The sequence below is a fragment of the Trachemys scripta genome, chromosome 6 (genome assembly GCF_013100865.1).
Source record: "Trachemys scripta elegans isolate TJP31775 chromosome 6, CAS_Tse_1.0, whole genome shotgun sequence".
NCBI lineage: Eukaryota > Metazoa > Chordata > Testudines > Emydidae > Trachemys > Trachemys scripta.
In genome coordinates, this window is record NC_048303.1 from 16,806,235 (window position 1) to 16,832,837 (window position 26,603).

General features: G+C 38.5%; 1 protein-coding gene across 19 annotated transcripts in view; it reads right to left on the bottom strand.

Annotated features, from left to right (window-relative positions):
* TCF4 (transcription factor 4) overlaps positions 1 to 26,603 on the bottom strand; it is a 318,541-nt gene that overhangs the window by 32,643 nt on the left and 259,295 nt on the right. For 13 of the 19 annotated variants that reach the window (XM_034773372.1, XM_034773378.1, XM_034773380.1 and 10 more), the window contains 6 exons: positions 24,634 to 24,696; positions 21,888 to 21,993; positions 19,015 to 19,148; positions 13,747 to 13,879; positions 3,392 to 3,459; positions 1,954 to 2,032 (listed from right to left, as the gene is read on the bottom strand). In XM_034773372.1, coding sequence (XP_034629263.1) covers positions 1,954 to 2,032; positions 3,392 to 3,459; positions 13,747 to 13,879; positions 19,015 to 19,148; positions 21,888 to 21,993; positions 24,634 to 24,696 — 583 coding nt within the window. The remainder of the gene's footprint in view (positions 1 to 1,953; positions 2,033 to 3,391; positions 3,460 to 13,746; positions 13,880 to 19,014; positions 19,149 to 21,887; positions 21,994 to 24,633; positions 24,697 to 26,603) is intronic. The other 6 variants (XM_034773371.1, XM_034773370.1, XM_034773387.1 and 3 more) reach the window with 2 other exon arrangements.

Genomic DNA, 26,603 nt, shown 5'->3' on the forward strand with positions numbered 1-26,603 from the left:
ATACAACTGCTTTCCTCAACTTCAACTCAAATCCTTTCTTTATAGTACAAGACAGAAATGATGGCAAAGCCCCCTAAAAGAAATGTAGCACATAGGGTGCTGTCTAGGGACAGGGACTGGTTCAGACAAATAAGGACTGTCTGTTGTCCTCCTAAACCCTTCATTGGGTCTTACTCCATGATGGAGAGGGGGCTGGCCAATCCCCAAAGAAGGCCTGATGTTGGAGAAAGGCAGCAGCCTTCCTCCCCACCCCCGGGTGCATTTTGGGGGGACATGTTTCATTAATATCACCACAACCACCATACCTCACTTTCAATAGCATGTGTTCTTGAGGGAGGGCTTCCTACCCCTCTTCAGTGGAACTTTTCTCTTCAAGGAGAAGTTTGGGGACCTGCTATCTTTCTTCAGACATAGCTTGCCTTCAGGGGTTGGCTGGCCAGCCCACTCCTCACTCCCATTAACCCTTTCACTGGATTCTTGTCTCTTCAAAAAGTACTTTGGAGTTTGCGCCTCCAAGATTGTTGAAGCACTGTGAAACCTCAGAGCAAATAAGATCCATCCCTCTCTCCAGAACTGCTAATCTCCTTGAGGGACAGATCAGTCTTACTCCAGGATTTAACAATACTGTGCTACACTCAGGAGTATAAACTATGGTGTCTTTTAAAATGTCAAAGTGAGATTGACAGGACCGCCCCATATGAGTTCCTCGGTCTCACAGGACCAGAGTGGGGAGCAGGATGCCTGGTCACCCCCTGAAACAGATCCAGTTTTGACTCCCCCAAGAAGCTAACATAGGTAAGTTAGATCAAAAGCCTCTCAGATATAGTTATATGGTGAGGGAGTGTTCAAGGCTCTTGTGGGAAAGTCTCAAAGGTTCATACAATCTGAATTAGCTTCATATAGGTGTCTACAATTTCTGATGCTCATTAGAACCTAACTGCCTCTGAACCTTTTCAGCTTAGCCTTTCACTAGTGCTAGTATATGCCTCCCACACTGAAAATTCAGCTACGAGGATTATTGAGAAATAAAATGATGCCACCAAAGTATCTGTATCTTTTGAATAAGGACATCCTCAATATCACAGTGCACTATAAATGAGTTAAGCTTACTATGGCTCTTTGCACACAGCCACATTTTATGGGCCAAATTCTGGCAGGCACTTTGCTTAGGACCCCTGAGGTCTTTGTCTACACAACAAAGAAAAACCTGCGGCTGGTCTGTGCCAGCCGACTCGGGCTTGTGGGTCTGTTTCATATCAGTCTAGACTTCTGGACTCGGGCTGGAACCTGAGCTCTGGGACCCTCCCAACACAAAGGGTCCTAGAGCCCAAGCTCCAGCCTGAGCCTGGAAGTCTACACAGTAATGAAACAGCACTGCAGCCCGTGCCCCGCAAGCTCGAGTTAGCTGGCACGGGCTTTGCTGGGTAGACATACCCTGAGAAAATAATCATGGCAAATAGTCAGAATGACTGAGGGAATGTGGTTCCTCCAAAAGCTACAGAAAGGCTACTGTGTAAAGTCTTGTCAACTCCTTTCACAAAGCGGCCTGGACTATGGGCTAGGAGGTGTGGTCTAAATCCTTACACATGTTTGCCCTCTTGCGGAACATTAGGAACAATCTACACAAGGGTTTATGGGGGTTGCCTGGGGCCAGAATATAGGTGTCTATTAACACTGCTTTTTTGTAGCAGGTAAAGGCATCTATTTAAAAGTCTTTATGACCTTCTCTTCATATTGACCAAAATATGTCTTTTATAAAGTATTTCCATTCATCTCAGTGAGTACAGTGAGTACAATAGTTGGCCTGTATGGGCACTGTATTTATAAGAAAATAGCTTGATGCTATTATCTGGATGTAAATCACACATCCAGGTCCAGCAGGAGTTTATTTAAATTCCTCCTACCAAAAAATGTGTTGAAATGTTCAGTAAAATAGAATTGTAATAACAATACCTGAGAGAGAAGGGGGAGAACCAACAGGAGTTGAAGGATTTGATGAAAAGCTGTTGTTGGTGTGATCTGGAGAATAGATCTTTAAAAGATGATAAAGAATTAATCTAAATCCATCATAAACTGATGCAGAAAGAAATATGGAATTCTTATGCATTCAGTCCATTTAAATGAAAGCAGGACAGGTTATAAAGCCTATTACTTTCATTTTAACTTTTTTTAAATAAAGACAAAACTGTATTAGATGTAGGAAGCCAAACACTAGAATTCTCTTAATGGAGACATCTCTATGGAAACAGACACTTGCCAATTAAGAGATGGTTCTGATTGCCACTGTCTCTGTAGGGTACATGATGGTGGGTGTGTACATTTTATTTCACAGACTGCTTTAAGAACAAGCATTGTACAAAGCCTTACAACATTTCTGAAAATTATACTATGGTAAAATTAAATCCTTTAGCAGCCCAAATAGAGCAAAAGGAACAAAGGACGGCACAGTGGGTAATTTATAACAGCAAACACCAAAGACCACTTGTCAATAACTATGATAAGACAAGACCAGGTGTGCCACTGGAATGGGTGGGGTGTGCCATTTAACTGATGCTTAGAGTCAGTGATATGCAGTACACTGAATTTGCATCATGGTGATTGCCCCTGTTAATCATGTATGCCATATATCAGGAACCATTTAAAAGTGGACTCTGTACTATAACTGTCATTCCGGGCAACCTATTGTCTTATTTTTTCATCTTTTTAATGAAACATCTGCAGAATATGCAAAAAAATTAACTCTCATGAGAACTCAGTGGAACCCACTCTGCCCAGAAAATAATTTACATTGGTCCTTATTAGAAAGTCAACACATGCAACAGTAACTGCACAGTGATATCTGAGGTGCATCAGTATTTCCTTTTACTTAAAACGGGAAATGTGCCATATACCTCAGGGATCACTGAGAGGCAGCTGCTGGTTAATGTTGGCTTTTTAATGGCGACCACTGTAATGAAATAGATGGAAACTAGGGTGAAAAATATAAAATCTGAAAGAAAATCTAGATGAATTCTGTTTACAGATCATTTGATAACACAGAACCAAACCTACCACTGATTTGTAGGCAACCTCCCTCCCATTGTTTTTGATAAGTGAAGTGTGGGGAAGATTGAAGGACATGGCTCCTAGTCATTAAGTGCCCATGAACGGTATAAAATTTCCAGTCATTTAATTTATTTTCTGTTATAAAATTAACTCTAAAACTTTTTAAAAACATAATTTCACATTGATCATTAAATATTTCAATTGATAGTAACTCAAAGCTGATGACCTCTGAGATCAAATCTCTCCTGTTTGCTGTTCATCTTCTTAAAATCCAGGCATCCATTGCTGATTAAAGTTCACACTTCAAAAATGATAAATGTGTAAACCAAAGTAAATATTTCCTTACAGAGGCAAGTGCTTTCCCCAGTGCATCACCAGTCTGTGAGCTGCCTGCTGCCCCACTTCCTCTGTTTGCTGAAAAACAAAAGATTGAGTGTAAAAATAGGCTGTGAGACATCTGAGTTTTCTATTCCTGGTCCACTTACTCATAATTTAATTGCATTATAATGCTAATTACATCACATTAATCTTTAATTGCCATTAATTTGTTTGCTAAGGTAGATATCAAACATATTAATATTACAATTTTGGTGACAAAATATAAACTTGACATCTTTGGGGGGTTTAAAATATATTGCATATTTGATACTACTTGACCATATGGCTTTATGTTTTCTAAATGAATAGCAGTCAATGCTAAAGAATAGTCAAAGATATGAAGTTCATAACCAGATAAGCCTCTGTAATATGTAGCCTTGTGTTCAGAAATGGCTGCTTTTCTTTACCCTCTAATACATAATCATATTTTCTACCAATGAAAGCTTACCATATTTACATTCTAAATCGTTCCAAATTAATACCTTATGGCACTTTATAGCACCTTTCTTCTTCAAGAATCCCAAAGCACTTCTTAAAAGTATAAATGCTGTATATACATATTACATGCAAAAAAAATTGCATCAAATCATTAAGTTTGCAAAATCAAGCACTCAAAAGTTAGGAAATTCCTGAATTAAGGTTGCCTGTGCAACTGTAATTTGGCCCCTTAATGCATATGTATTATGATAACAGTCTTTAATTACATGATCACATACTATTTTTTCCACAGTATTTCTGCCTCATTCAGTGCACAGGCTGGACATTGCTCACTTAACGAGCAGCTATTGATTTTGTTTTCTCTTCATTCAATGTGTGGCCCTTTGCCTTGTTTACTGCAGGCTATTAGACCTTGCTCTGAAGAAAGAATGATTAATTTCCTCGTGGGATTTTCTATGGCATTCATCACTGCAATATCAGAATGCTTCACACATATTAATACATTCATTTTTACAATGCTCCTGTGAGATGAGGGAGTATTATCCCCTTTTTACATAAAGGGAACTGAGGAACAGAGAGATAAAAGTCAATTTTGGGACACCCGGGACCTGAGTTTTCAGTGTACTTAGCATTATATGGCACATATGTTCAAAACAAAACTCTGAAAGTAAGTGTATTTTACCAACAGCTGCAAGTGCTCAGCACTTCTAAAAATCAGACCCAGAAAATAAGGAACACACAATTAATGATCACTGTGGAAAATCTGGTTTAAGTGAGCGGACTAGTATCACATAGGAACTGTGTGGCACGGGCAGGGATAGAATCCAATTCTTCAGGGCAGCATTCAACTGCCTTAACTGTGACACCAGACATTTTCTTCCCTCTATTTCCCCCCCATTCACTACATATCTTCCAACTTCTGCAACAAATTAAGCAGCATTTCTGCAGACAACAGCCTCATTCACTGCCTCATAACCCTGCTCCACCCACATAGCATGCCCAGCCTGTGCACAGAATGAATCAGGGATTCTGGAAAAAAATTAGTATGTGATCATGTAATTAAAGACTGTATCATCATGCATACACACAAGGGGACCGGATTTAGGTTGAACAGGCAACCTTAATTCTGGTATGTCCTAACTTCTGAGTGCTTGATTTTGCAACCTTAATAATGTTCTTTTAATATGGCATTTCTGTGTAATTTCCTAGGATTTTAAAAGAGCAAACAAGCAAACAAAAAAAACAAAACAAAATAAATTCCATCATATGGCATCATCTTGACACCCACATGATTGATCAGGAGAGTTGGAACCTTTAAATCCATCAAACAGATACCTTCCACTTAAGCTAACAAAGTAAAGAATAGCAGTAGTAAGTTGTCATCCTCTATGTGGATCAAGGGAGTGAGACAATTTGCCAGTGGGTTTCACAGATATTTGCTGACTCTAGAGAAATGATGAGTTGCAGGAATCGTGAGTCAGAGGCTCTGCAGAGGAGTGTGTACTAGTCATCACAGGCTGTTCTGCCCATTCCCTCCCCCCCCAAGCATCACCTTCTGCCCCGTCCCATCCAATCTACCCTGTCCTAATCCTGTCTCTTCCCCACCTCTGGCTCCTCGACCCAATCCCTTTCTCCTCACCTAGCCTGCTTCAGTCTCCATTCCTCAGGCTTCTCATTAAAATTCCAGGCTCCTTGCCCAATGAATTCTAGTCTCAATGCCTCTGAACTCCCTGTCCCAATCTCTCACTCCCCCAGCTCCTCACCCAACCGGTATCTCTCCCCACAGTGGCCTCCAATATCTTCTCCCCCACCCACATACCCAATCCCCACAGGCTCCTAGTCCCAATCTCACTTTTCATCCAATTTCAGTAGCTCCCCACCTTGCCCCAGTGTGTTTGTGCAGCCACTACCAGTTCTCCACCTCTCACACCCGATCCTCATCAGACCTGCCTACCGTTCCCTTCACCTGCTTCCCTTTCCCCTGGTGGTCGTAAATACCAGTCTCCTTTCCCCCACCCACAACTTCCTGTCCTAGTTTCTCTCTTCCCTCACCCCTACCAGCCTCCATTCCCTATCCTTCTCTCTGCTCCTGGTCTCAATCTACTACCTCCATCCCTTTAGATCTATCTCTTGTCCCCTCTGAATTTGAATCGGGCAGCTTCCAACTCCATGCTTCCTAGGCCCAGCAGGGGGGTCATTGAAAGCACAGCAGGGAGAGGCTCCCTGTTCTCAGTTCAGCTGCCCAGTCCTGGACCCAACATAGCCCACAAAATCCGGAGTTGAAACTGCAGGGAAAGTCCTGCTCAGCAACAGGCTGGAGCATGCTCAGTGTGGATGGAATCTTCAGGGAAGGTAGCTGCTAAAATTGAAGAAGTCTCTACTGAGCACATGCAAAGTGTGATTTCTTAAAAGGCATATAACTTGGTCAAATCTGGGTAGATTTTCACAAGAAAAGCCAAAGGTACATTCCTGACAAAAAGGCCACTCTCCTGCCAAATTCCAAGCCTGTACAAAGTATGGGGGCAGTACACCTTTTCAAAGAAAAGGTTGCCAGAATTTTTTAACAGGGGAAAAACACTGTTTCTTCTCTCGCTTCATTCTCAGAAACAGCTGAAACATTTTGGCTGAAATTTTCAAGAAAAATTCAGCCTGAGGCAGATACCTGGCTTGGGAAATTTCAGCTGGAATGGCTAAAGCTTGGCAATGTTACAAGCAACCGAAAATAGGGTCTGGTAAGAACTGTCGGACAATCTTAATAATCTATGGTGTTACTATCTTCCCTATATTAAAAGCACTGAACAGCACAAATCTACTGGACACTCAAAACAGGTGGAGAAGGAAAATTTTGTTCATGGCAGTTAGTAGAAATACACTGCAGACAGGCTCCCTGGTTTTGGTGTCGTTTCTGATTCAACTCACGAGGAGAAGGGTTTTTGAAACTTTGCATTGTGCAGTGGGACTTGTTCTGGAAATTTCATAGATCACATGATGTAGAGACACTGCTTTCCTCATGGATCCCCTGCTCAGTTTCATGTCCATTGGTTCCCCTCCTCCCACATAAGAGAAGGGAACTTACAGCCTTGTATGGGATAAGCATTTAGTCATTATGCCAGATGGATAAAATAGGTAGCGCATATTCTAAAACTCTAAGTATTTGCAATAGTTGAAATGTGTTTGCATCTACACTGCTCTACTATGAAAGGTGAGCAACTATCAGTAAAGCAGCAAAGTAAGAAATCCTCTTAAAAACACTAAAGAGCAATTTTAAACCCATGCACCATACATACCTCTGTTCATTGAATATTTAATATCAGAGAAAACAGGAGAGAAATGGAATACTTAAACAAAACAGAACTAGTATTGCAAATGTTTGGATCTTTGCCTCACACTCACTCCCTTTGTTTGCTTATTCAGTGAAGTCATCAACCTGTACTTATTACATCAAAGCCCACAGCGAGGGAAACAACTGTGACATGACAAAAACTGATCATGATGATTGCATCATGAGTAAACGTGCCATAATCATGACTTCCCTGAAGGAGTAAAGAAGAGGTACAGAAGGACGTTAGGGGAGAAAACCTTCATTTTAAATTGAATATGTATTGCATCAATCAGCAATCTGCTGTAGCCTAGGTTTTGTGGGGAAACAGAGGATGGCTCTTTTCACCCTCCCACGAGCAGCAAAATCACAGAAGGGAAGTCTTCCTGCATCTAAAAAGAGCATCATCCCCAATTTATGATGCCCAATCTCCCTTATGAAGCGTAGCTCCTACACCAGAAAAAGATCTCCTCTACCCAACAGGAGGCACAAGCACTCCAAATGAAAAATTTTGATACTTACTTCCTTGTCATGTTACCTAACTCCACTACAAAACTTGAAAGCACTCTATACGGTTCCCTCTGTCACCAGAGGAGTTGTTTCTGCCACCAAGAGGTTGAGCCTCTTTCTGTACTGAAATCATTTCCGGGGGGGGGGGTGGGGGGGAGAGTACTTGGTGTGAACGAGAACAGTATTTTGAGTCTATTTTCCTTTTACAACATGGTGGAAATATCATAGCTTGTATATTTTAACTTGACTAGGTAAGAGAACATCAAGTTAGAAAGAACCGCTCTTTAATCTCAATGTATTAAAGCATAGTGACACCTTTGCCTCTGTCACTGCAGTACCAAAAAATACAGCTCTGGTAATTAGCAAGTATTCTAAAAAATGTAAGAAATACACATGAAATGTCAACAGTTTTATCTTTAACTCAGATATATCTGAATGTTTTCCCCATTATTAAAGCCCTTTTCAAGGGCTAATGTCTTTAGCTGAAGGAGATTTAGATTAAATTAATTTAGAAATGTTTCTATAGTGTTGCTTGCACATCCATCCTTGATTGCTTTAGTTTTTGGTAATATTTTTATTCATTATTCTACGCTGAAAAAGAAGCTTATAGGCCAATAGTTCTTTATTTGTGATCTCAGCTTAGTTTGAAATTAGGTCTGCAAGAAATACAAAGTTTTAGGATTTATTTCTCTGAATCACAGTGGAGAGTAGGAAGTTTTTACACTCACAGATAACAACAAAAAATGTAAAGTCAAAGAAACACAAGACCTGGTGTTAATTAGAGATAAATGTTTAAGTAATGTAATGTAAATGCTATAAATTCTAACCTAAAAGTTTGTAACTTGAATAATTTCAGACTGACATTTAGAAATTGAGTCACAAATTTCAGAAAGTGAACTATAAAACAAATCAAAACCTAAATACTCTGTACTTTCTTTCTGGATATTTGTTTTAAAGAAAGTGATTCTCTAATTCAAAAAAAGGCAAGGAGAAAACTCATTGTTTCAAATCTTCACAGAGAATATGAACTCCAATAGTTTGCTGTCTCCACATGTGTGGAAATCCCATTTGTTAACAGCAAAGAACCATTTGCATATAAGGAGAGTAGTTTCTCAGAGTCACACTGTACTATTCAGATACTTTAGGAGAATTTAACCCAGTGATTAAGATTAAGGTTGCATATACAGATATAAAACTCTGACAAAGTTCCCAATATGACACTACTTACTACTACGAACAAAGGAATTCCTGCTATATACTGCATGAAAGAACTTTGAAGACTAACAGCTATGAGAGATAGTAGAGAAAGTGAACAAGCTAAGGGAACTGACAGATAGTTCTGCCCTAGAGATCAAACTGGACACATTCAGACTTTGAACTCGGCTCCATTCCTGAAAGAGAAGATTTCATAGTCTGAGAGTAAATGGGATGTGTGTACAATACAAGTGTTAAAGTGGAACAACTGTAGCATGGCAGCTACAGTGCTGCAGCACTGTAGTATAGACACTTGCTACAGTGATGGAAGGGATTTTTCCACCACTGTAGTAAATCCTTGACAGGCGGTACCTAGGTTGACAGAAGAACTCTCCTGTCACCCTAGTGGTGTCTAATATAGGGTTTATGTTGGTTTAACTACAATGTTCAGGGGTGTGAAAAATTCACATCCCATAGCAACATAACTAAGTTGACCTAAGTGTTAGGTGTAGACCAGGCCTGAGATTACTCTAAATAAATGGAGCTATTGTGTATTTCTTTCTATTTCTCAAATAAATTAGCATTTTGTTTAAATGTAAACTTATCTTTTGTTTAGCTGGTATGGTGATGTAAGTGCTGATTGAAAATTATGGGTGACAAGAAAATCTCTACCCTTAAGGGAGTAAGTGAAAACAGATATGGCTAATTGCTTTAGGAGTACATAAGGTCCTAATAAGAGGTTCAGTATGGTCTGTGGTCTGATAGCAGCTGGGGTTCTGCTTAGCACATTGTGCCCCATGGACTTCAGGGGTAAAAGGACCAAGCCCACAGAGATTGTCTTGACAATCCCTAGATGTAGGACAGACACCAAATTGTACAAGAGGAAAGGAGCAGTTAACTCATGGCATCCCAGATAAGCAGGTGACCTGCATTATTGTTCTTTCCCTAACAAGCTTACTCCTTTTTCATTCATTAAAATATAATTATTAAAAATGTAATATATTACATATAATTAATTACACATTGAAGATATACATGAGATAGGTTTATTTGATTGTTTTGGTATGCAATGAAATTGGGATGCTTAAACAACCGGAATGTAACTCCAGCTTCTGTAAAGAAAAACCACTGGTATCTTAAGTGGTGCCCTACATAGAAAAACGCTATTTGAAAAATAAGGAGATGCACTAGGGCTATGCTTTGGGGTGGGGTCACAAGAAAAATTCCCCTAAAAATGTGTTTTCTCAGACATTTTGGGAAACAAACATTGGTCTGATTCATTTATATGTGGATCCAAAACTAAAAGTACTGCCCATATCTAGCTGAATAAAACCACACCAGGTCAAGAATGGTTTCTGTTAGAAAATAAAACAAAACAAAACAAAGCGCTTCATACAAATAAGACAAGCTCCTGCTCTAAATGGGAAAGCAGGGGAAGAAGACAGGGAATGCTTATCCTTATGGCCTTGTTTTCATCCTTATACCTCCAAGTCCATCTTGATGAATGTATGAGCTTTAGCATGGATATATTTTTCTAATATTCATTGGAACTTAAATTAATGCTGGTATTTATTGGTAGTTCCAGTGTATACCTGAGAGTGCCCAAAACACTCTCTCTTGTATATTTAGGCTACATTCACACTATGACCTAGGCGTGTGACCGCCCTGCACCTTTAATCAGGGGTGGGGGGGGGCAGGGAAGGCGGGATTTGGCTGGCCGGCCGAGTGAAGGGAATAGTGCTTTATGCCTGGTGGGGGTGTGTGGGGGGTGGGGGTGGGGAGATGAAAACTGCTGCAAAAAGGGGTCAGCGTGGTTGCTGACTCATCCATTGGGAATGCAGGTTTAAAAGGGGCAGCTCGGTGTCTAAAGCCTACCTTTTCACATGGGCCAAGACTGAAGCAGAAGGACTTAAAAAAGAAGTGTTCATTAAAGGAACGAACGGGGGGGGACTCCTATGATTGGTACGGCAAGGAGCCAGCCACCCGTTCTTATAGCCCATCTTAACCCTCCTACTGGTGTTTCCTTGCCCTGCCAGCAATAAGGGCCATTGCTTAGATTGGTAGGAAGCTGGTGCTGTTGCCGTCTGAGAGGCTGGCTAGAATGAAGAGACTGATATCTTGGAAATGCTATAGTCCATGGATTCTGACTCTCTGTTTGAGGGAGGTAGAGCTCCTTTAATACTGTGACCAAGTTTAGGCAGGATGAGGGAGAAAATGCCAGCTTGGAAGCTTAGGACTCCTCTATTTTACAATTGGATTTGAAAATGAGTAGCAAATGTTATTGCTCTAATTTTGAGCTATACTTCTACTTAACATACCTCTGCTAATATAATAAAGAGAATATGAAAGGCTTTTTCTACCCAGTGATGGATGGATTCATGGTGTGGGTATCCTAACTATTCTGAAGAATATATATACACAATGTTATACTTAACCCCTTAGAAACCTCTCATCAAGTTCCTGTAGGAACAATCCTGTACGGGCAGTGGGATGTACAAGATGATGAAGTAGTTCTTTTACATTTCTAACTTCTGTGATTGAGACTGAAAATCTTGGATTCTTTGAATAAATTCCCAGGCACCTGTATCTCAATAGCTATAATTAGATCTAGAACACCTAGTCAATGTAACTGACAGGACACTGGATGCACATCTATAATAAAGCATTCCATTAAAAAATCCAGACATCTTACACTAGAATCCAAACTTATAAAATCATGCTCTTTTTGATTGGACAGCACTTAATATGAAGGTAGAATGGAAGTTATGATTTTGTGTAGAAAGAAAACTTAGCTCAACTCGGTATTTATAGTTGATGGACTTCCCAAACTATGAAGTATTGACATTATTGGATAATATTCATATTCCTCTTGAGCTATGTGACTATTTATCACTTCACTGGATCTGGAAACTTTACAATCTTGTAAAAAAATAAAATGCAGTATTATGTGACTGCTCTAATAGCAAAATTAATGTGAATCCGAGGTCTCATGGGGAAACACACACAAAGTTACTACTAGAAAAGCTGTATATTGCAATGCATCATGTAATAGAAACATGTCATTAGAAGTCAAAGTAGCAAGGAGGATTAATACATGAATCAGACAGGTATTCTGAAGTAATCTTTAGCATATACTGTATTAAATCTATCTTAATAACTAGTTGCTTAAAAATTGCATAGCTTTGGACCTCGGCAATACTATGCATAGGATTAAACATAATTTCTAATCAATGTTGTCATGTATTCTATTCAGAAAATTTCTTTTACCCAATGCTGTTCAAAAAGATCACAGGTCTTCTTCTGAACACAGCTGATTTTAACTGCACAAATAATATTAATTACAAAAGTGTCTCTTCTAGATATATGGAATTTACTAGCAATAAATAGTTCTGTTTGCTGTCAAGAATACGCTTTAGGGATACTCAAGCACTTGCTGGACCTGATTTTGCTTGGTAGCTCAATGGGACTAGCCACATAGTAAGTACAGTGGGTTAAAAAGCCTGAAAATATTTTGTTGCAAATTTTTAGGGCTTTAGTCAAAAATTGAATTTTCATCAAAAATGCTAGTTGAAAATTTTAAATTCAGAAAATTTTGACCTGCTCCAGTAGTAAATTACTAGTCAATGTGAGTATGGGTGGCCAATTCAGAAACTGTTTGCTTAGGGCCTGAAGACTGGATTCAAAATCAAATATATTCAAATTCCATTCCCCGAATGTTCTGAGCTCCTATATTGTTATCTTTAAGGCTATTACAAAACCAAGCACAGAAGTTTGATGCATTAAATCTGGTGCTATTGGACTCTCTGTAAGATAATGATTTTTGTATGTCATGCTCACAAAAAAGCAAGGAACTCATTGTAAAAGAAGACTTCTCAATGGAATGGGAAGACTGAGCACAGAAATCCTATACTGTAAAGGGATACAATTATCTCAGACAGTGACAAATGAAGAAGAGACTATTAAATTTTTCCTTTGTTTAGAGACCTTGAAAAATATGATGCCCATGTGTTAATACTTGAACTCACCCTCCATTCTTACTGCATTACTCCTGCTTAAAGTCATTTTATACCGAATCATGTGTGTAATCTGAAACATGTGTCAAACTATGTGTTCCCTAGTTACCAAGTATTTAATTAGCTTTATTTGTTCTTTGTGATACAGGCAAGCCAATATTTCTTTATTTCCTGCATTTAAGTCTAAACCAGAATATGTCAAATATTTAAGAAAGTATACAGATGTATGCTATTAATTTACAGAGGTTGTTACAAAAATATCAGTAACATCAGAAAAGAAGGCTCTCTTCTTATTACACAATCATGCTGCCATCACTGATTTCTACCACACTGTGTGGAAATCAAATAAAAAATTGAAGGGGATGAACATTAAAATATATTGAGTGAAGTATCAGTTCACAAGGAACTGTATGCAATTAAAGGGGGAGCTTAATTCAATAAAATTTGACTTCCCATCAACTTCAAAGCCAACAGTATCAGGCGCATAGTTTGTGTAGTGTCTTCAGTACAAACTTTAAACCAAAGTGCTTTACAGAATTAAATGCTATATTTAGACACTTAAATAACTGAGAGAAAATATTAAAAAATATGAGTAAGGAAGGCAATAGGTCAGGTACAATATATTTATTTAAATCACATTTCTATTATATTTATAATCTTTCTGGACAAATATTAGAAGAAAGTTTTCTTCTAATGTATCAAATATATTAGGAAATAAATTTTAAAATTCTTAAAACGGAAAGGTTCAGTACAGATATACTGCACCAAAGCAGATGAGATGCCAGGAGAGATAAATGAAAGAGAGAAATGCGGTATTCAGATTCATATGGAGATCTCTTTGCAACTCACCCATTATACTGTCTGTTCCATTCGCAGGCGGCGTGCAGGAAGATGCATTGTAATGATTTGTACCACTACGGTGGAAAGTGGACATCGGAGGAAGACTGGAATTGATGTCTGCTGAGGAGTGTGATGGGTAGCTCTGTAGCAGAAAGTATAAAAAGTGGAACAATTTAAATAATAAAGCATGAAAGACAGGCTGTCTGAATCACTTAATTCAGGATTGTTACAGGTTTCAGAGTAGCAGCCGTGTTAGTCTGTATCGCAAAAAGAACAGAAGTACTTGTGGCACCTTAGAGACTAACAAATTTATTTGAGCATAAGCTTTCGTGGGCTACAGCCCACTTCTTCAGATGCACAGAATGGAACATATATTGAGGAGATATATATACACATACAGAGAGCATGAAAAGGTGGGAGTTGTCTTACCAACCCTGAGAGGCCAGCAATGTGCCAGCAATGTTCCTCTGCCATGGACATTGGCCAAACCAGACAGTTTCTACGCAAAAGAATTAATGGACACAAATCTGACATCAGGAATCATAACATTCAAAAACCAGTAGGAGAACACTTTAACCTGTCTGGTCATTCAATGATAGACCCGCGGGTGGCAATTTTGCAACAGAAAAGCTTCAAAAACAGACTCCAACGAAAAACAGCTGAGCTGGAATTGATATGCAAACTAGATACAATCAACTTAGGCTTGAATAGGGACTGGGAATGGCTGAGCCATTACAAACATTGAATCTATCTCCCCTTGTAAGTATTCTCACACTTCTTATCAAACTGTCTGTACTGGGCTAACTTGATTATCACTTCAAAAGTTTTTTTTTTCTCTTACTTAATAGGCCTCTCAGAGTTGGTAAAACAACTCCCACCTTTTCATGCTCTCTGTATGTGTATATATATCTCCTCAATATATGTTCCATTCTATGCATCTGAAGAAGTGGGCTGTAGCCCACGAAAGCTTATGCTCAAATAAATTTGTTAGTCTCTAGGATTGTTACAGTATTTCACCTAAAGGAACAGGTCTTGTTGTCATGTGTATAAAGGAATGGGTAATTTTTTCTACTCAGATATCTATGCAGGAAGGTTCATAAACTCTGATACTATAGGATGAAATTAAGAAAGAAAATGTTAGTCTCCTGAAGGAAGTTATAGAATCAGCATAACCTTGTGATATTTAAAACTAGACCTGACAAAGCACTAGAATATATTCTGTATGGAAACAAGCCATCACCGGGACAGACTAGTTAATCTAATGAGCCAAATTGTCTACCCCTGCTGCTCAGAGATGCACTATAAAGCTGGTGAATCAAAGTATCCAAAACTCCATGGGTGATGCATTGATGGCAGGTCTATTTGTGGTCTGTGTGTGCAGACAAGCCCTAGAACACTGTCATCTTTTAGCCCTAAGAAAAAGAGGGTGTCACTATGCCTTGGTAATCCCTGGTTGCTGCAGTGGCTCCTTGGGCAGCTGGAAATAAATTAAAACAACCCCTGGATCAGGGGAATATAAAAGGAGCATAAAGCCATCTTTGTGCACTCCCCCTATATAGGGTCCTACACCAAGCACAGGATAGCCAAAAATAAAATCTGGGCCACAACATTGTCTCTCTCTTATTTTTTATTATTCTATTACTTTTATGGTACTTTTGATATATTTAAGTACCAAATACTTGGATTCTGTCTACCTCGAAGTTATAAGGACATAAGCACATCATACAGTTATATAGTCAAAACCTACATTCCTTATGCAGTCAGAACTTCAATTGAGTCTAACAGGGGTTTTGTCTCAATAAAGTCTGAATAAAGATTTCAGGCTTTGACTCACACATAAACTACCCTAGGATAGCAACTCACAGTCCAACTGGCTGAAGTTAACATGGGTTAAGAGAGTTTGTCACATTGCTCACAAAACAGTAAACAGTGATTGTTTAGGATAACAGTCTAAATCTGAGTAATGCCATGACCCTTGCTGAGTTCTGTTCCATGACACCCACACAAAAATGGTGCTTCATTATCAGCAAGTAAGATTTTATCATTTCTCAGGGGGAAAACATCAAAGGGATACTATCAAATATTTTAGCACAAACATGGGATCTGCCTTAAAACGTATGTAATTTGACGAGGAAACTGTACTCTGCATTCTAAGCAACTATTAAATCAAACAAACAAAAAATATAATCCATAAGAAAATAGAAATAATAAACAGCAACTATTCTTTTTGTGCTGTCTGTATTGGCACTGCACTATCACCAGTTAACTAACAATTCAAGAGCTTGTACAGCTTGAACTGAAGTCATTCTGGCTTTCCTCAACAGTCTCTGCATATACTAAAGGTGCTGACCTCCCACTTTTGTCCCAGTAGAAATCATATAGGGCAGCAATTAAAATACCAATGCCTCCCCTCTGTGCTACCTTAGGCACAGAAGACCTTGCTAATACAGAGAAGCGGGACAATAAATAATATGGACCCAAGGTTCAGAAGTGCTGAGCACTTACAACTCACATTGATGTCAATGGGAGCTCCGGGGTCTAGATTCACAAAAGGACTTAGGCTCCTAACTGCCACTTTAGGTGCCTAAATCCCAGAATTATACTCCACTGGGATCCACAAAGTCCCTGCTCAGCTGCCGCCGAACACTGTAGATGCCTCACCTAGCTCAGCACCAAAATTTCTGTAGTAAATTTTCCCTAGGTGTTTTATGTTTCTGCCTCTGAGCACGCACACATACTGCTGCTTCACTCTACACATCTGGACACCTCAACCCCAGAGCAATGGGAAAATAGGCTCTCCTCTGCATAACTCACCCGCAAGGCTCAATCGTAAGCATGTTCAGAGCTCACCTACCGATTCAGGCCCCACACAAGAACTGTGAATTAGTAATTTAAAAAGTTACTGGATCAGGGGGACTGGTTACTGGGGCTGCCCCAATTTATCCAGAGTGGAACAGCTTCAACAGGACAAACAGAGGGAATATCCTGAGAGGTAGCAGAGTCCTGTTCAAATGCCTTCTCCCACTTCAGGCAAAGAGGGAACTTGAACTGAGGGCCTCCCACATCCCTGGTGAGCGTTCAAACTACTGGGCTAAAAGTTGTTGTTCTTCTTCCCTGCCTGCTTCTTGCAAAAACGACTTCAGTCCCAGGTCTCAACAGAGAGTTTGCTGATGAGAATCCTAAGCAGAGGGAGGCACCTGCCTGTAGCCTTGATTTAGGCACTTATCTCCTAAAAAGGGTAGGGCTTGAGACAGAAACCCTCTCTTTGGTATCTCCCATTGGCTAGCTTAGGTGGAGTGTCACCTAAGATGCTGGTTTTTGTGACTTCCATTTTGAGGTGCCTATCTCCTTCCATTTATCAAAAGGAGCTTCAAAGCCTAATTCATACTTTCTGAATCACAGTGATTTTCTAGACACCTAAAAGATATGCTTGGCAAGGCTGCGTGTCACCACTCATAATTTCCATAGTGAATCTAGCTCTGGGTGCTCACCATCTCTGACAATTAGGCCAAATAGTAATTCCCAGATAAAAACTACATTTGGAAGGTGTTAAGGTTGAGAGTACCTATCACTGATTTACTGTACAGACCATTACAAAGATGTTGTAACTATCCCAAAGCCAAACCTTATCAACCAAAGATTTAACGTTAGGGTTAAACTTGAAAGAAACAAGGCCATTCAAACAACCTTATGTAATGTAATGGCACCGTGCAAGAACCAAACATTTATGATTAACGAATATCAGCACATGGTCCCAGATCAGATTAAACTTATTTTTTTTTAAAGATGCATTCAATTTTTTTAAAAATATTTTTTCTCACTGTTTCACTACAGGGAAGCGTTCGGGTTGCTTCAGTGCCCATATTACGCACATTAAATAGACATGGCTGAGCTGCTATTTTATATTGGTTGTAACTAGGGATTTATTAACCTTGTGAAGTTTGATGTTTTGTGAAGTTCTTGAACTATTTTTTTCAGTTCACAAAACTAAATTCACAAACCTGTATTTTAACCCTATGTTTTTTTCCCCCTAAAGACAATTCAGTTACAATAAGAAGCATACCATTTTCTAGCTAAAAAGAAGTCTATGGTAAGTTTTATGGACAGCCAAACTCGTCCAAAATTTAGCCTAGTTCACCTAAAAACAATATCTATCTTTTCTCCTGTACCCTTGGGTCCTTTTTCATAGTCTCTGATAAGTAAAATCTGCATTTAAACCCCATAATGTGTCTCAGTTGAACCTAGGATGGTCACATGGAAATAAATTAGAAAAAAAGTTTCTCTCTCTGTAGCTGAAATAATTTACAAATTTGGGGGGGAAAAGCATCTCTCTTCACCAGTCTCATCATTTCGCTTTGCCCAGTATACTTTCCCTTGTGCTTCTAATGCAGTGGGAGTCGACAGGATTCTGTTGTTTGTATACAGCATCAGCTCAGCCATGATGTTAGGGGAATACTCCCAAAGCTGTGCCCAATGTCTATATAGTTCTCTTTTTGGTCTAATCAAATATCACAGTCTGAATTAGTCCTATCAAACCGCTTCTGTGTTGACAAAGCAATGAAGGAACAGCATGGAGTTCCACTAATATTTATTAAAATATTTAAAAATATTTTTGCAAAATAAGGAGTAGACAGAGTGATGTCCATGTGAGGAATATAAAACTACGCTCATTTCACTAGCTAATTAATTTACACAGAGACTTAATCTAAAAGAACAACCTATGAGAAACGACTTCCTTCTTCCTAATCCTCCACCCCAACTTCCTCTCCAGAATTATGTTGGTATAGCTTGTAGAATGGACAGTGTATAGTTCTGATATCTTATGATTCTTCAGGGATAGAACCAGGAGTTTTATACTACCTGATAGGAAGATTGGCTGCCAACTTTCCAATGATATAAGTTATATGCTTCCAGCGCTGATAGGTACATAAGAACTTTTAATGGAAACAGTTTCCACAGAAAACTATTTTAGGCAATTTTAGAGGTTTGCACAATGATAACTAAGGTATCAAGCTTTGCAGATGGAGGAATGTATAATCCACAACTTGAGAGATACTTATTTTGTAAAATATGTGGCATGAGATTACACTGTGGGTCAATAAAAACATCTTAGTGACATGAGCTTGGTATGGGCACTTTCTTCTCAAGTGGCTAAGATATGAGTGACTTATGCAGGTCATCCCAAATGAGTATCGATAAACCCTTTGTCCCACATCATGCCGTTATGTATTCTCTCTCTCCATACATGTACTCATGTGCATTAGAAGGTTAACTTACCAAACGGTCATGTGGATGCAGGCTGCAGTAGCTGCTAGACTGTGGAATATGAGAAGAATTGCCCAACATTCCTCCATAACCAGGCTGATTCATCCCACTGGAGGAGCTCCATGGGTCACTGCTGTGATGACCATCTGTAGAAAAGAAAGAAAATGTGGCTTCTCTGAAGGCCATAAATCTTGGTTATATAATTGTTTTGTTTTGTTTTCCTGTAAACTTTAAAATAACTGTCCTAATGGGGCTTGATGCATATGCAATGTATCATTGTGTCGGTTAATTGCTTACATTACAAGACAGCAGCCATAAAAGGAGTGCTGTATATTGTCTTTTTGTCTCCTAAGGGCTACACAAATTTAACATAAAAGCATGCTCTTAATAAAAAATTAAGCTGAACTGAGCAACAGCGAATAACAATATCATCTTGAATCATTTCAAGTCAGTCACATAACTGATGCTAAAAGTTTCTCTAAAGTTTTATTCCTGTCATTTTATCACAAGCTTAAATACATATTCCCCAAGTTACTACAAATTTCAGCTGGGACAAAATATGAGCTTCAAAATAAAATAAACTATGAGTGTTTAAATCTGAATTTAGAGTGGTCTAACAACCTTTGAATGACGACACTTCCTGCACACAGGTGATTTGGTGGGTCATTAAGAGGTTTTGGTTCTTAGAGAGGTATTACTTCCTCTGCAAATAAACAAGCCGTTTTGTATTTCTGCACCAAAAATGCCTATGCCTTCTGGGTGACTCCATTGTAATACAATGAGATACAGGGTGCATCTCTGACTTTTAGACGTTATCCCCTAAATCAAGTCAAGCACTTAAAGGGGTGCCTAGCCTACTTAACCACACTTTTTACATTTAACTAGATCCTTGGGAGTAAGTCAAGTTTTTTTGTTCTTTAATGGAACAGTCCCATAACATTTAACAAAGCATAATAACCTTTTCATAGGTATTCTGAATCCCAATTTAGCAGAGATTTATATCACTAATATAAATCTCTAACAGATAGTTAAAAAAAATTAGAGAAAGGTTAGCATCCTCTATTCGTTTCTACAAATGCTTAATTTGTATAGAACTCTTTGGGTTTCACCTTTATTAAATTCTATAATTGGTTGTTCTGTGAATTTTCACAATTAAAATTTGAGATCACAGGTTCATTGTTTACAGCCTATGCCCGCATTTTCTGGTTCAAGACAGGGAGAGGGCATAGGTCTTTGCAGCATAAACCAATCATCTTCCAGGGAACTGACAGAATGGGACTCTATGATAATGTTCTCTTATCCCTGTCTCCCTTTGAAATGGTCTCTCTCTTTTGAGGGGTGATACAGAACCACTGTACTACCACTGATTGAGGGGGCTGCCTTAAATCCCCTGCTGGGGGTACACAGGTATAAGGCAGAAACAAGTGAGTTTGGGAAGTTGAAAGAGCAGCCTCTGATATGGTGACTTGCCGTGTCTAACAGTCAGATGTGGTGGAGCAGACTACAAACCTTTGACTCCATAAATAGCTGAGATCCAAGCCTAATGGTATGAATGCTCTTTTCCTATTCTGAAGGCAATAGCTCAGCCTGTCGGGGGCCTATACCTACTCCCATTTCCTGCTGCGCTTGCTGCGCAGCTACTCTGCTAGGCTTCTACCTCTCTTCCTGACCCCAAAACTAAATGTAAAACATAGCGATAGATATAGGTGCTGGAACGAGCAGTGCTGCCTCACCCCTGGCTTGAAGTGGTTTCCATTATATACAGTATTTACAGTTTGGTTTAATGGCTCTCAGCACCCACCACTATACAAATTGTTCCAGCACCCCTGGTGATAGGACGAAACCAAAATCCCAGATATGAACATCCTTACTTATGTTCCCTACCTGTAATATAAACAAACTATAGGTCCCAGCATGAAATACTCCTTTTTGATCACAGTGGGTTAGTCTAGTCACTCAATGGAAGTGAAGTATAGACCTGTACTCTCCATGTGCCACATTAAAAGTGATGTGAGATGGAATCAGATTTTTTTTTGGGTGCGGAGGATGGACCCCAGAAAATTAGAGTCCCATTTCCACAAACGCTTCTGCACACTCTTAGCAGAAAATATCTGAAAATATCAAGATGTGCATCAAGTTACGCAGATGCATATTTGTTTACAGGATCATGGTCTGAATGTGGTTCTCAAGCTCTGTGATCTTTGCCTAAGTAGGGCAAAATGCGTGTCCTACACTTCTAAATAGATTGTTTCATTGACTCACTCCAGGACTTTTAACTAATAAGCTACCTGAAACTTTATTTCAATGGGTTATAAGTATGAATAACTGCAAGAAATACACTATCAATATACAACACTGAACGTGTAAAAACTAACATTTTAAATGGGAGACACTATGTAGTTAATTTAAAAACAGATTTAGAAGTTGCTATAATACACAGTTTATATTATATACACACACTTTATGCTGTGTATTGTAAATATTATACACTTTATACATTCTCTCACTTATACATAGACACAGATTTATACACAAAGTATCCATGCATATTATGAGTATTTAATAGATGTATAATATATATGCATGTACACAAACTCTTTCAAAAGAAAGCCTAAAGTAATTCAAATGATAAGTTTCAGAGTAGCAGCCGTGTTAGTCTGTATCCGCAAAAAGAATCTAGTAAGTTATTTCATTATTATATTTCGTTACAGGATCAAAACAAGATGCTCATAGCCATAATGGTCTATGCATTACTGATCTTCATATTAATAGTAACATAACAGCACACAGGACGAAATTCCATGATGTCTCTAATACACATATGTCAATAAATATATACATGAAATATATGCACAATATATTTCTCTTTGAAAGTAGCATCTTACCTTGCATGAAGAAGGAGCTAGGAAAAGTGCTGGCTGCTGGTTTTGAGGATGGATAACCTGGTGAATCCCTATTGTAGTCAGCAGTGCTTGCTGACGGGGCATAAACCTAAGGAAAAAGGATTAATTTAGTATGCCTTCAGCAATGACTGAAATATTTCAAGGCATGTTGCTTTAAAAAAGAAGCAGGAATGAAATACTGAATATTTACCTGTTCTGTCTAAATCAGTTCCTAACATTACACAATACTTCTTTTGGAATACAAAAATCTCAGTATTTGTGTGAAAAGAAAATAAATTTTAAACTTCAAAAGAAACGTAGGTATGACATTTTCCAGCCTTAGACAAGAATATTTGTGAGGTGTTTGTCAAACCATTTCTAGCTGTAAATATACTGTACAACTAACATATGTTGGACCTGGTATCTTACGGAGCTTGAAAGAATTGAGAACATGAAACAATACTGATTTATTATATGAAAGTATGCAGCTTTCACACATTTAAGGACAAAAATGAAAGCAGTGTGGAGAAGTCAAACTCTTTGTTCCCTAAATGCAAAAATGAAATTTAGAAAACAGCACTATCAAGGGCACTGAAAATTATAAACATATCTTGGGATATTAAATTCCCATGTTACTAGGTCTTTGCAGAACAGCTTGAAAGCACTATTAAAAACCTAGATCTACACAAGACCACCAACACAGCATGCGTGTGCATCAGGGAGAAAAAAATCTTCTTTTTTAGTACTTATTATATTTGTGTGTGCAATAAACTTAGTATGTGTGCCAAAAAACTAATTTACTTACATTTGTTTACTAATACACGAGAGAGTTCTGTAACTAGCTTTTTACAAAAATTGTTCTTGTATTTTCTTGTTATGTTAACCAGAACAACATAAAAGAAAAAAAGTCTGCACTCATAAGGTATAGTTTAACTTTGAGTTTTCTTTTGCTTAAATTTATATATTATATATGCATATTAAATCCTCAATTTTTTGTTTCTGATTAAAAAGTTCCTCTCTCCAGATGGCCAGGAAGACTGAAGCACTGTCATCTTCTTGATGAAAATGGATACCTTCCTGCCTCCATTTTGAAGCAGGCAGCAGATCACAAAATTGGCAGACAGCCTACTCTGACATTCACAGGTCACAGCAAAGGGAAAGAGAAATCCACCAATAAAATACAACTGCAAGCAATGTTAGAAAAAAATCCCATCTATGCTCATCCTGCATCTCACAAACATTACAAGAGAAATCAAATGATTTCTCTCAACAAAATAAACAGAAAACTAAGAGCCACCCTTATGCTGAGTAACTTATTCTGAAAGTTGCCCTGTTGATTTCAACAAGGCTACCTGATGTGTAAGGTACTGCTCTACCTGAGTAAGGTTGGCAGAATCAGGCTCTAAGCACTTCTGCAAGAAGTTTTCCTGTATGTATGTATTTAAATAAGTTGCATGCAAACACATGTTGTGAAAATACAAAGATTTGTTGAAATTTTTTACACACATTTTCAAACTACCCTGGAGGGTCTTTATATAAACTCTATATGCATGTCAGTCCCTCCTCCCCCAAATTTAGAGCCTTCAAGGTATTGGGGACCCTCAGCTCCTACTGACTTCAATTCAGGGCACTCAGTGACTAGCAGAATCATGAGAAACAGAAAGGCATTTAATATCCAGATGCTACTGATGTAGTTTCATTCAGCTTACTGTAAGCAAAGTGCCAGTTACAGAATCAGAACACAGTAATATTTGTTTGAAGACTTCTAGTAAAGGCAAAAGGAAAGAGTAAGACTCCAAACAGAAGAGCACAAACAAATCTAGACCAAAGGTCTGTCAGCAATAGCCAAAAATCATTTCCCTTGGAACTGCTTAATGTATCTCGTTGATGCTATTAGAGAGTGATAACAAAGGATTTTTGGAATCCTTGATGTCAGATTTAATGCTAAAACAACTGTCTTCAGGTTAAAGACAGATCGGAAGGAGGAATAACAGATGATATACTACAATATACCTACTATATGGTAGCACAGTAATATAATATAAATGTCAGAAAGAAGAAATAACATAGAAGGGAGTTTACTGGTCATTCAACTTATACACTCTTCAGAGACTTCTCACACCTTCAAACAATGTAACCTTCAACCAGTGTATACTGACTGAAAAACATATATATTGGAGAAGGCTTATACAGCTACATTTTTAAAAAATAAGCAACGAATCATAGAGTGATTAATATTAAAATTGAGGTGTACTGCATTGAGGTATTTAACTTTACTGTAACTTTCATGATCCCACAAACACTATGATATACTTAACTACTGTGTACAATTAATACGCAAGTTTTTACATGGTGTTCATTTTACAGTACATTAACATTGTTCTGTTGCTTTTTTTAAAAGCAGGTGTGGTTAACAGTAGGATGGTTTCTTAAATTACAAGTACATGTGGGAAGTAGATGAAGATGTAAGTAATATTATATAAAGATTCTTTACAGTTTGAAATAGCTGCTTCAATGCCTATCTCCCTCCATCCATCCAGTTATATTGCTCTACATCTTTGACTTGACTTATTTAAAAATGGGGGGGAGGGTACTACTGGATTTTTAAAATTCTTTCTTTTTGTGAATGTTGTGCTCATGAAAGGTGCTAGATGAACAGTTCTGGAGTCTGAATGCATCTAGGCACTGAACATGGGAGGGGCACTGCACGCTTCCTCATACTGCCTTGCCAACATGCTTCAATGCTGACCTGGAAGCACCAGTCTCGCCGTTCAGTTTCACGCTTATTCAGTCTGTGGCTTTTCTGCTGAATCTGCGAACAAGTAGGCCAGTTAGGAACTGGAATAGGACCACTAACTGCTTTCACACAGCCCACTAAACAGCCATCAGCTAGCTACTCTGGCCCAAGCTGACCTTTGCAAAAAGGCTGACCTTTGAAAAAGAGGAGCTTTCTCTTTGTAACTCTCTTACCTGCCTTGTCGTCTTTGTGTTACTCCTTGACCTTCCAACTGAATGTAGCTCTAATTTAATGTTACTATTCAGGAGAGGACATTGATAGCAATGCAGCTCTGCAGAAGCAGTACGCATGGAGCCCTGTGTATTTAAGTAAACAAAAGACCAATCTATAAAGAGTGGACTATTTTTATCTCTGCTAGTAAGAGATAAAAGATTGATCTGCTGCAATTAAAAGGTGCCATTTCCCCCCTAATTGGTGGACTAAAGTCTGCTAGGAAAATAGCTCCACATTTAAAGCCAAAGATCTCTATGCCAGAGGTTAGTACAGTTTTCAGGGAAGAAACAAATCAAGATGACGTATTTTATACTTTTATAGTAAAATCAAATGCAATTTCATTTCTATTTTAGAACATTTTGTATATATCACATATTGTACCTTAACTTGCAGGGAGAAGCATCCTGAAGAATTAAGTATAATCTAAAGTGGAAGCCTCTTTACCAATCAGATATTTTCACATCTCTTCTTCCTCCATTTTACTTGTTCTGGCTTCCCAGCTTCCCCACCTCATTGTTCCACTCCCTTTCCAGCACCTATCTGACCTCTCCTTCTCTGCTGACCTACCTCCACTGCTTCCCTTGTGTTCTTCTCTGTGTGCAGGCAGCAACAAAGTAAAACTTGCCAAATCCTGATCTGACCTCTGAGGCTGCCAGTTCATCAAATGGAATGGAGTAGGAAAGCAAAACACCACAGAACTGGGGGTTGAGGGAACCAGCACAAAAACCTGAATTTAGAAAGTTCCTCCAACACACATGGTCTTGTAAATCTGATGTGTTTTGTATGAACCTTAAGCAACAGAGGACCTGAAGATTTCCTGTTAATGAAAGTTTTACAATATACCCTGGAACTCAAAGCCATGAAATGGCAAAAAAGGTTACTGCACCCAATTCAGAGGCAGTGTATAAAGTGGTGTAAATGCGTAGCACTGCACAAGAGGAGTGTGGTATGAAATACAACTAAACACATCCTCCTGTTTCCACTGTAATTTACACCTGCCAAAGTTCAAAGTGGATTCACTTGACTTCCTTGGACTTACTTCTCCACATGTACCATATACCACTTTACACATCACCTCTGAATTTGGTCCAATATGTATGTTTACAAAATGGATTTTATAAAAATGACATAAATATCTCTTTTTTAGTGTGTTTAAAAATAAAACAAAGATATGTTAAAACAAAATGGTCCATGTGTATATTGCTCCACGTGTATTCCAGCTTTCCCCCCATCACATCTCCTTGTCTTGGCTCATCTGCTCATCTGTATACGCTAATAATTATTTCAAACTACATTTCAAAGATGTAGCTTTATTAAAAAAGGTTAAAGCAGAAGCAACAGATTCACATGAGTCTTCTTTAATAAATACGAAAAGTACTGCATTGTAAATGTGTTATCAAACACTCCTGAGGGAAATGAATATATATATAGATACACACACACACACACACATACACACACACACACACATTTGATTGACCTATTCACTAATTTGTATCTGTGCCTCACTCCATCATTTGCTAACAAGTCAAATCACAAAATTACAACATCAAATTTTTAAATGTGGGTACACAAATTGCAACCACAAAACCCCCCTGCAAAATCCTATTTGTGCACACAAGTTGACCAACTGCTTATGCTGATGGGTTCCTTTTGCCCACAACTTTAGGTTTCGTAGGTGAAACTTCTGGGTAGAATTTTCACTTAGG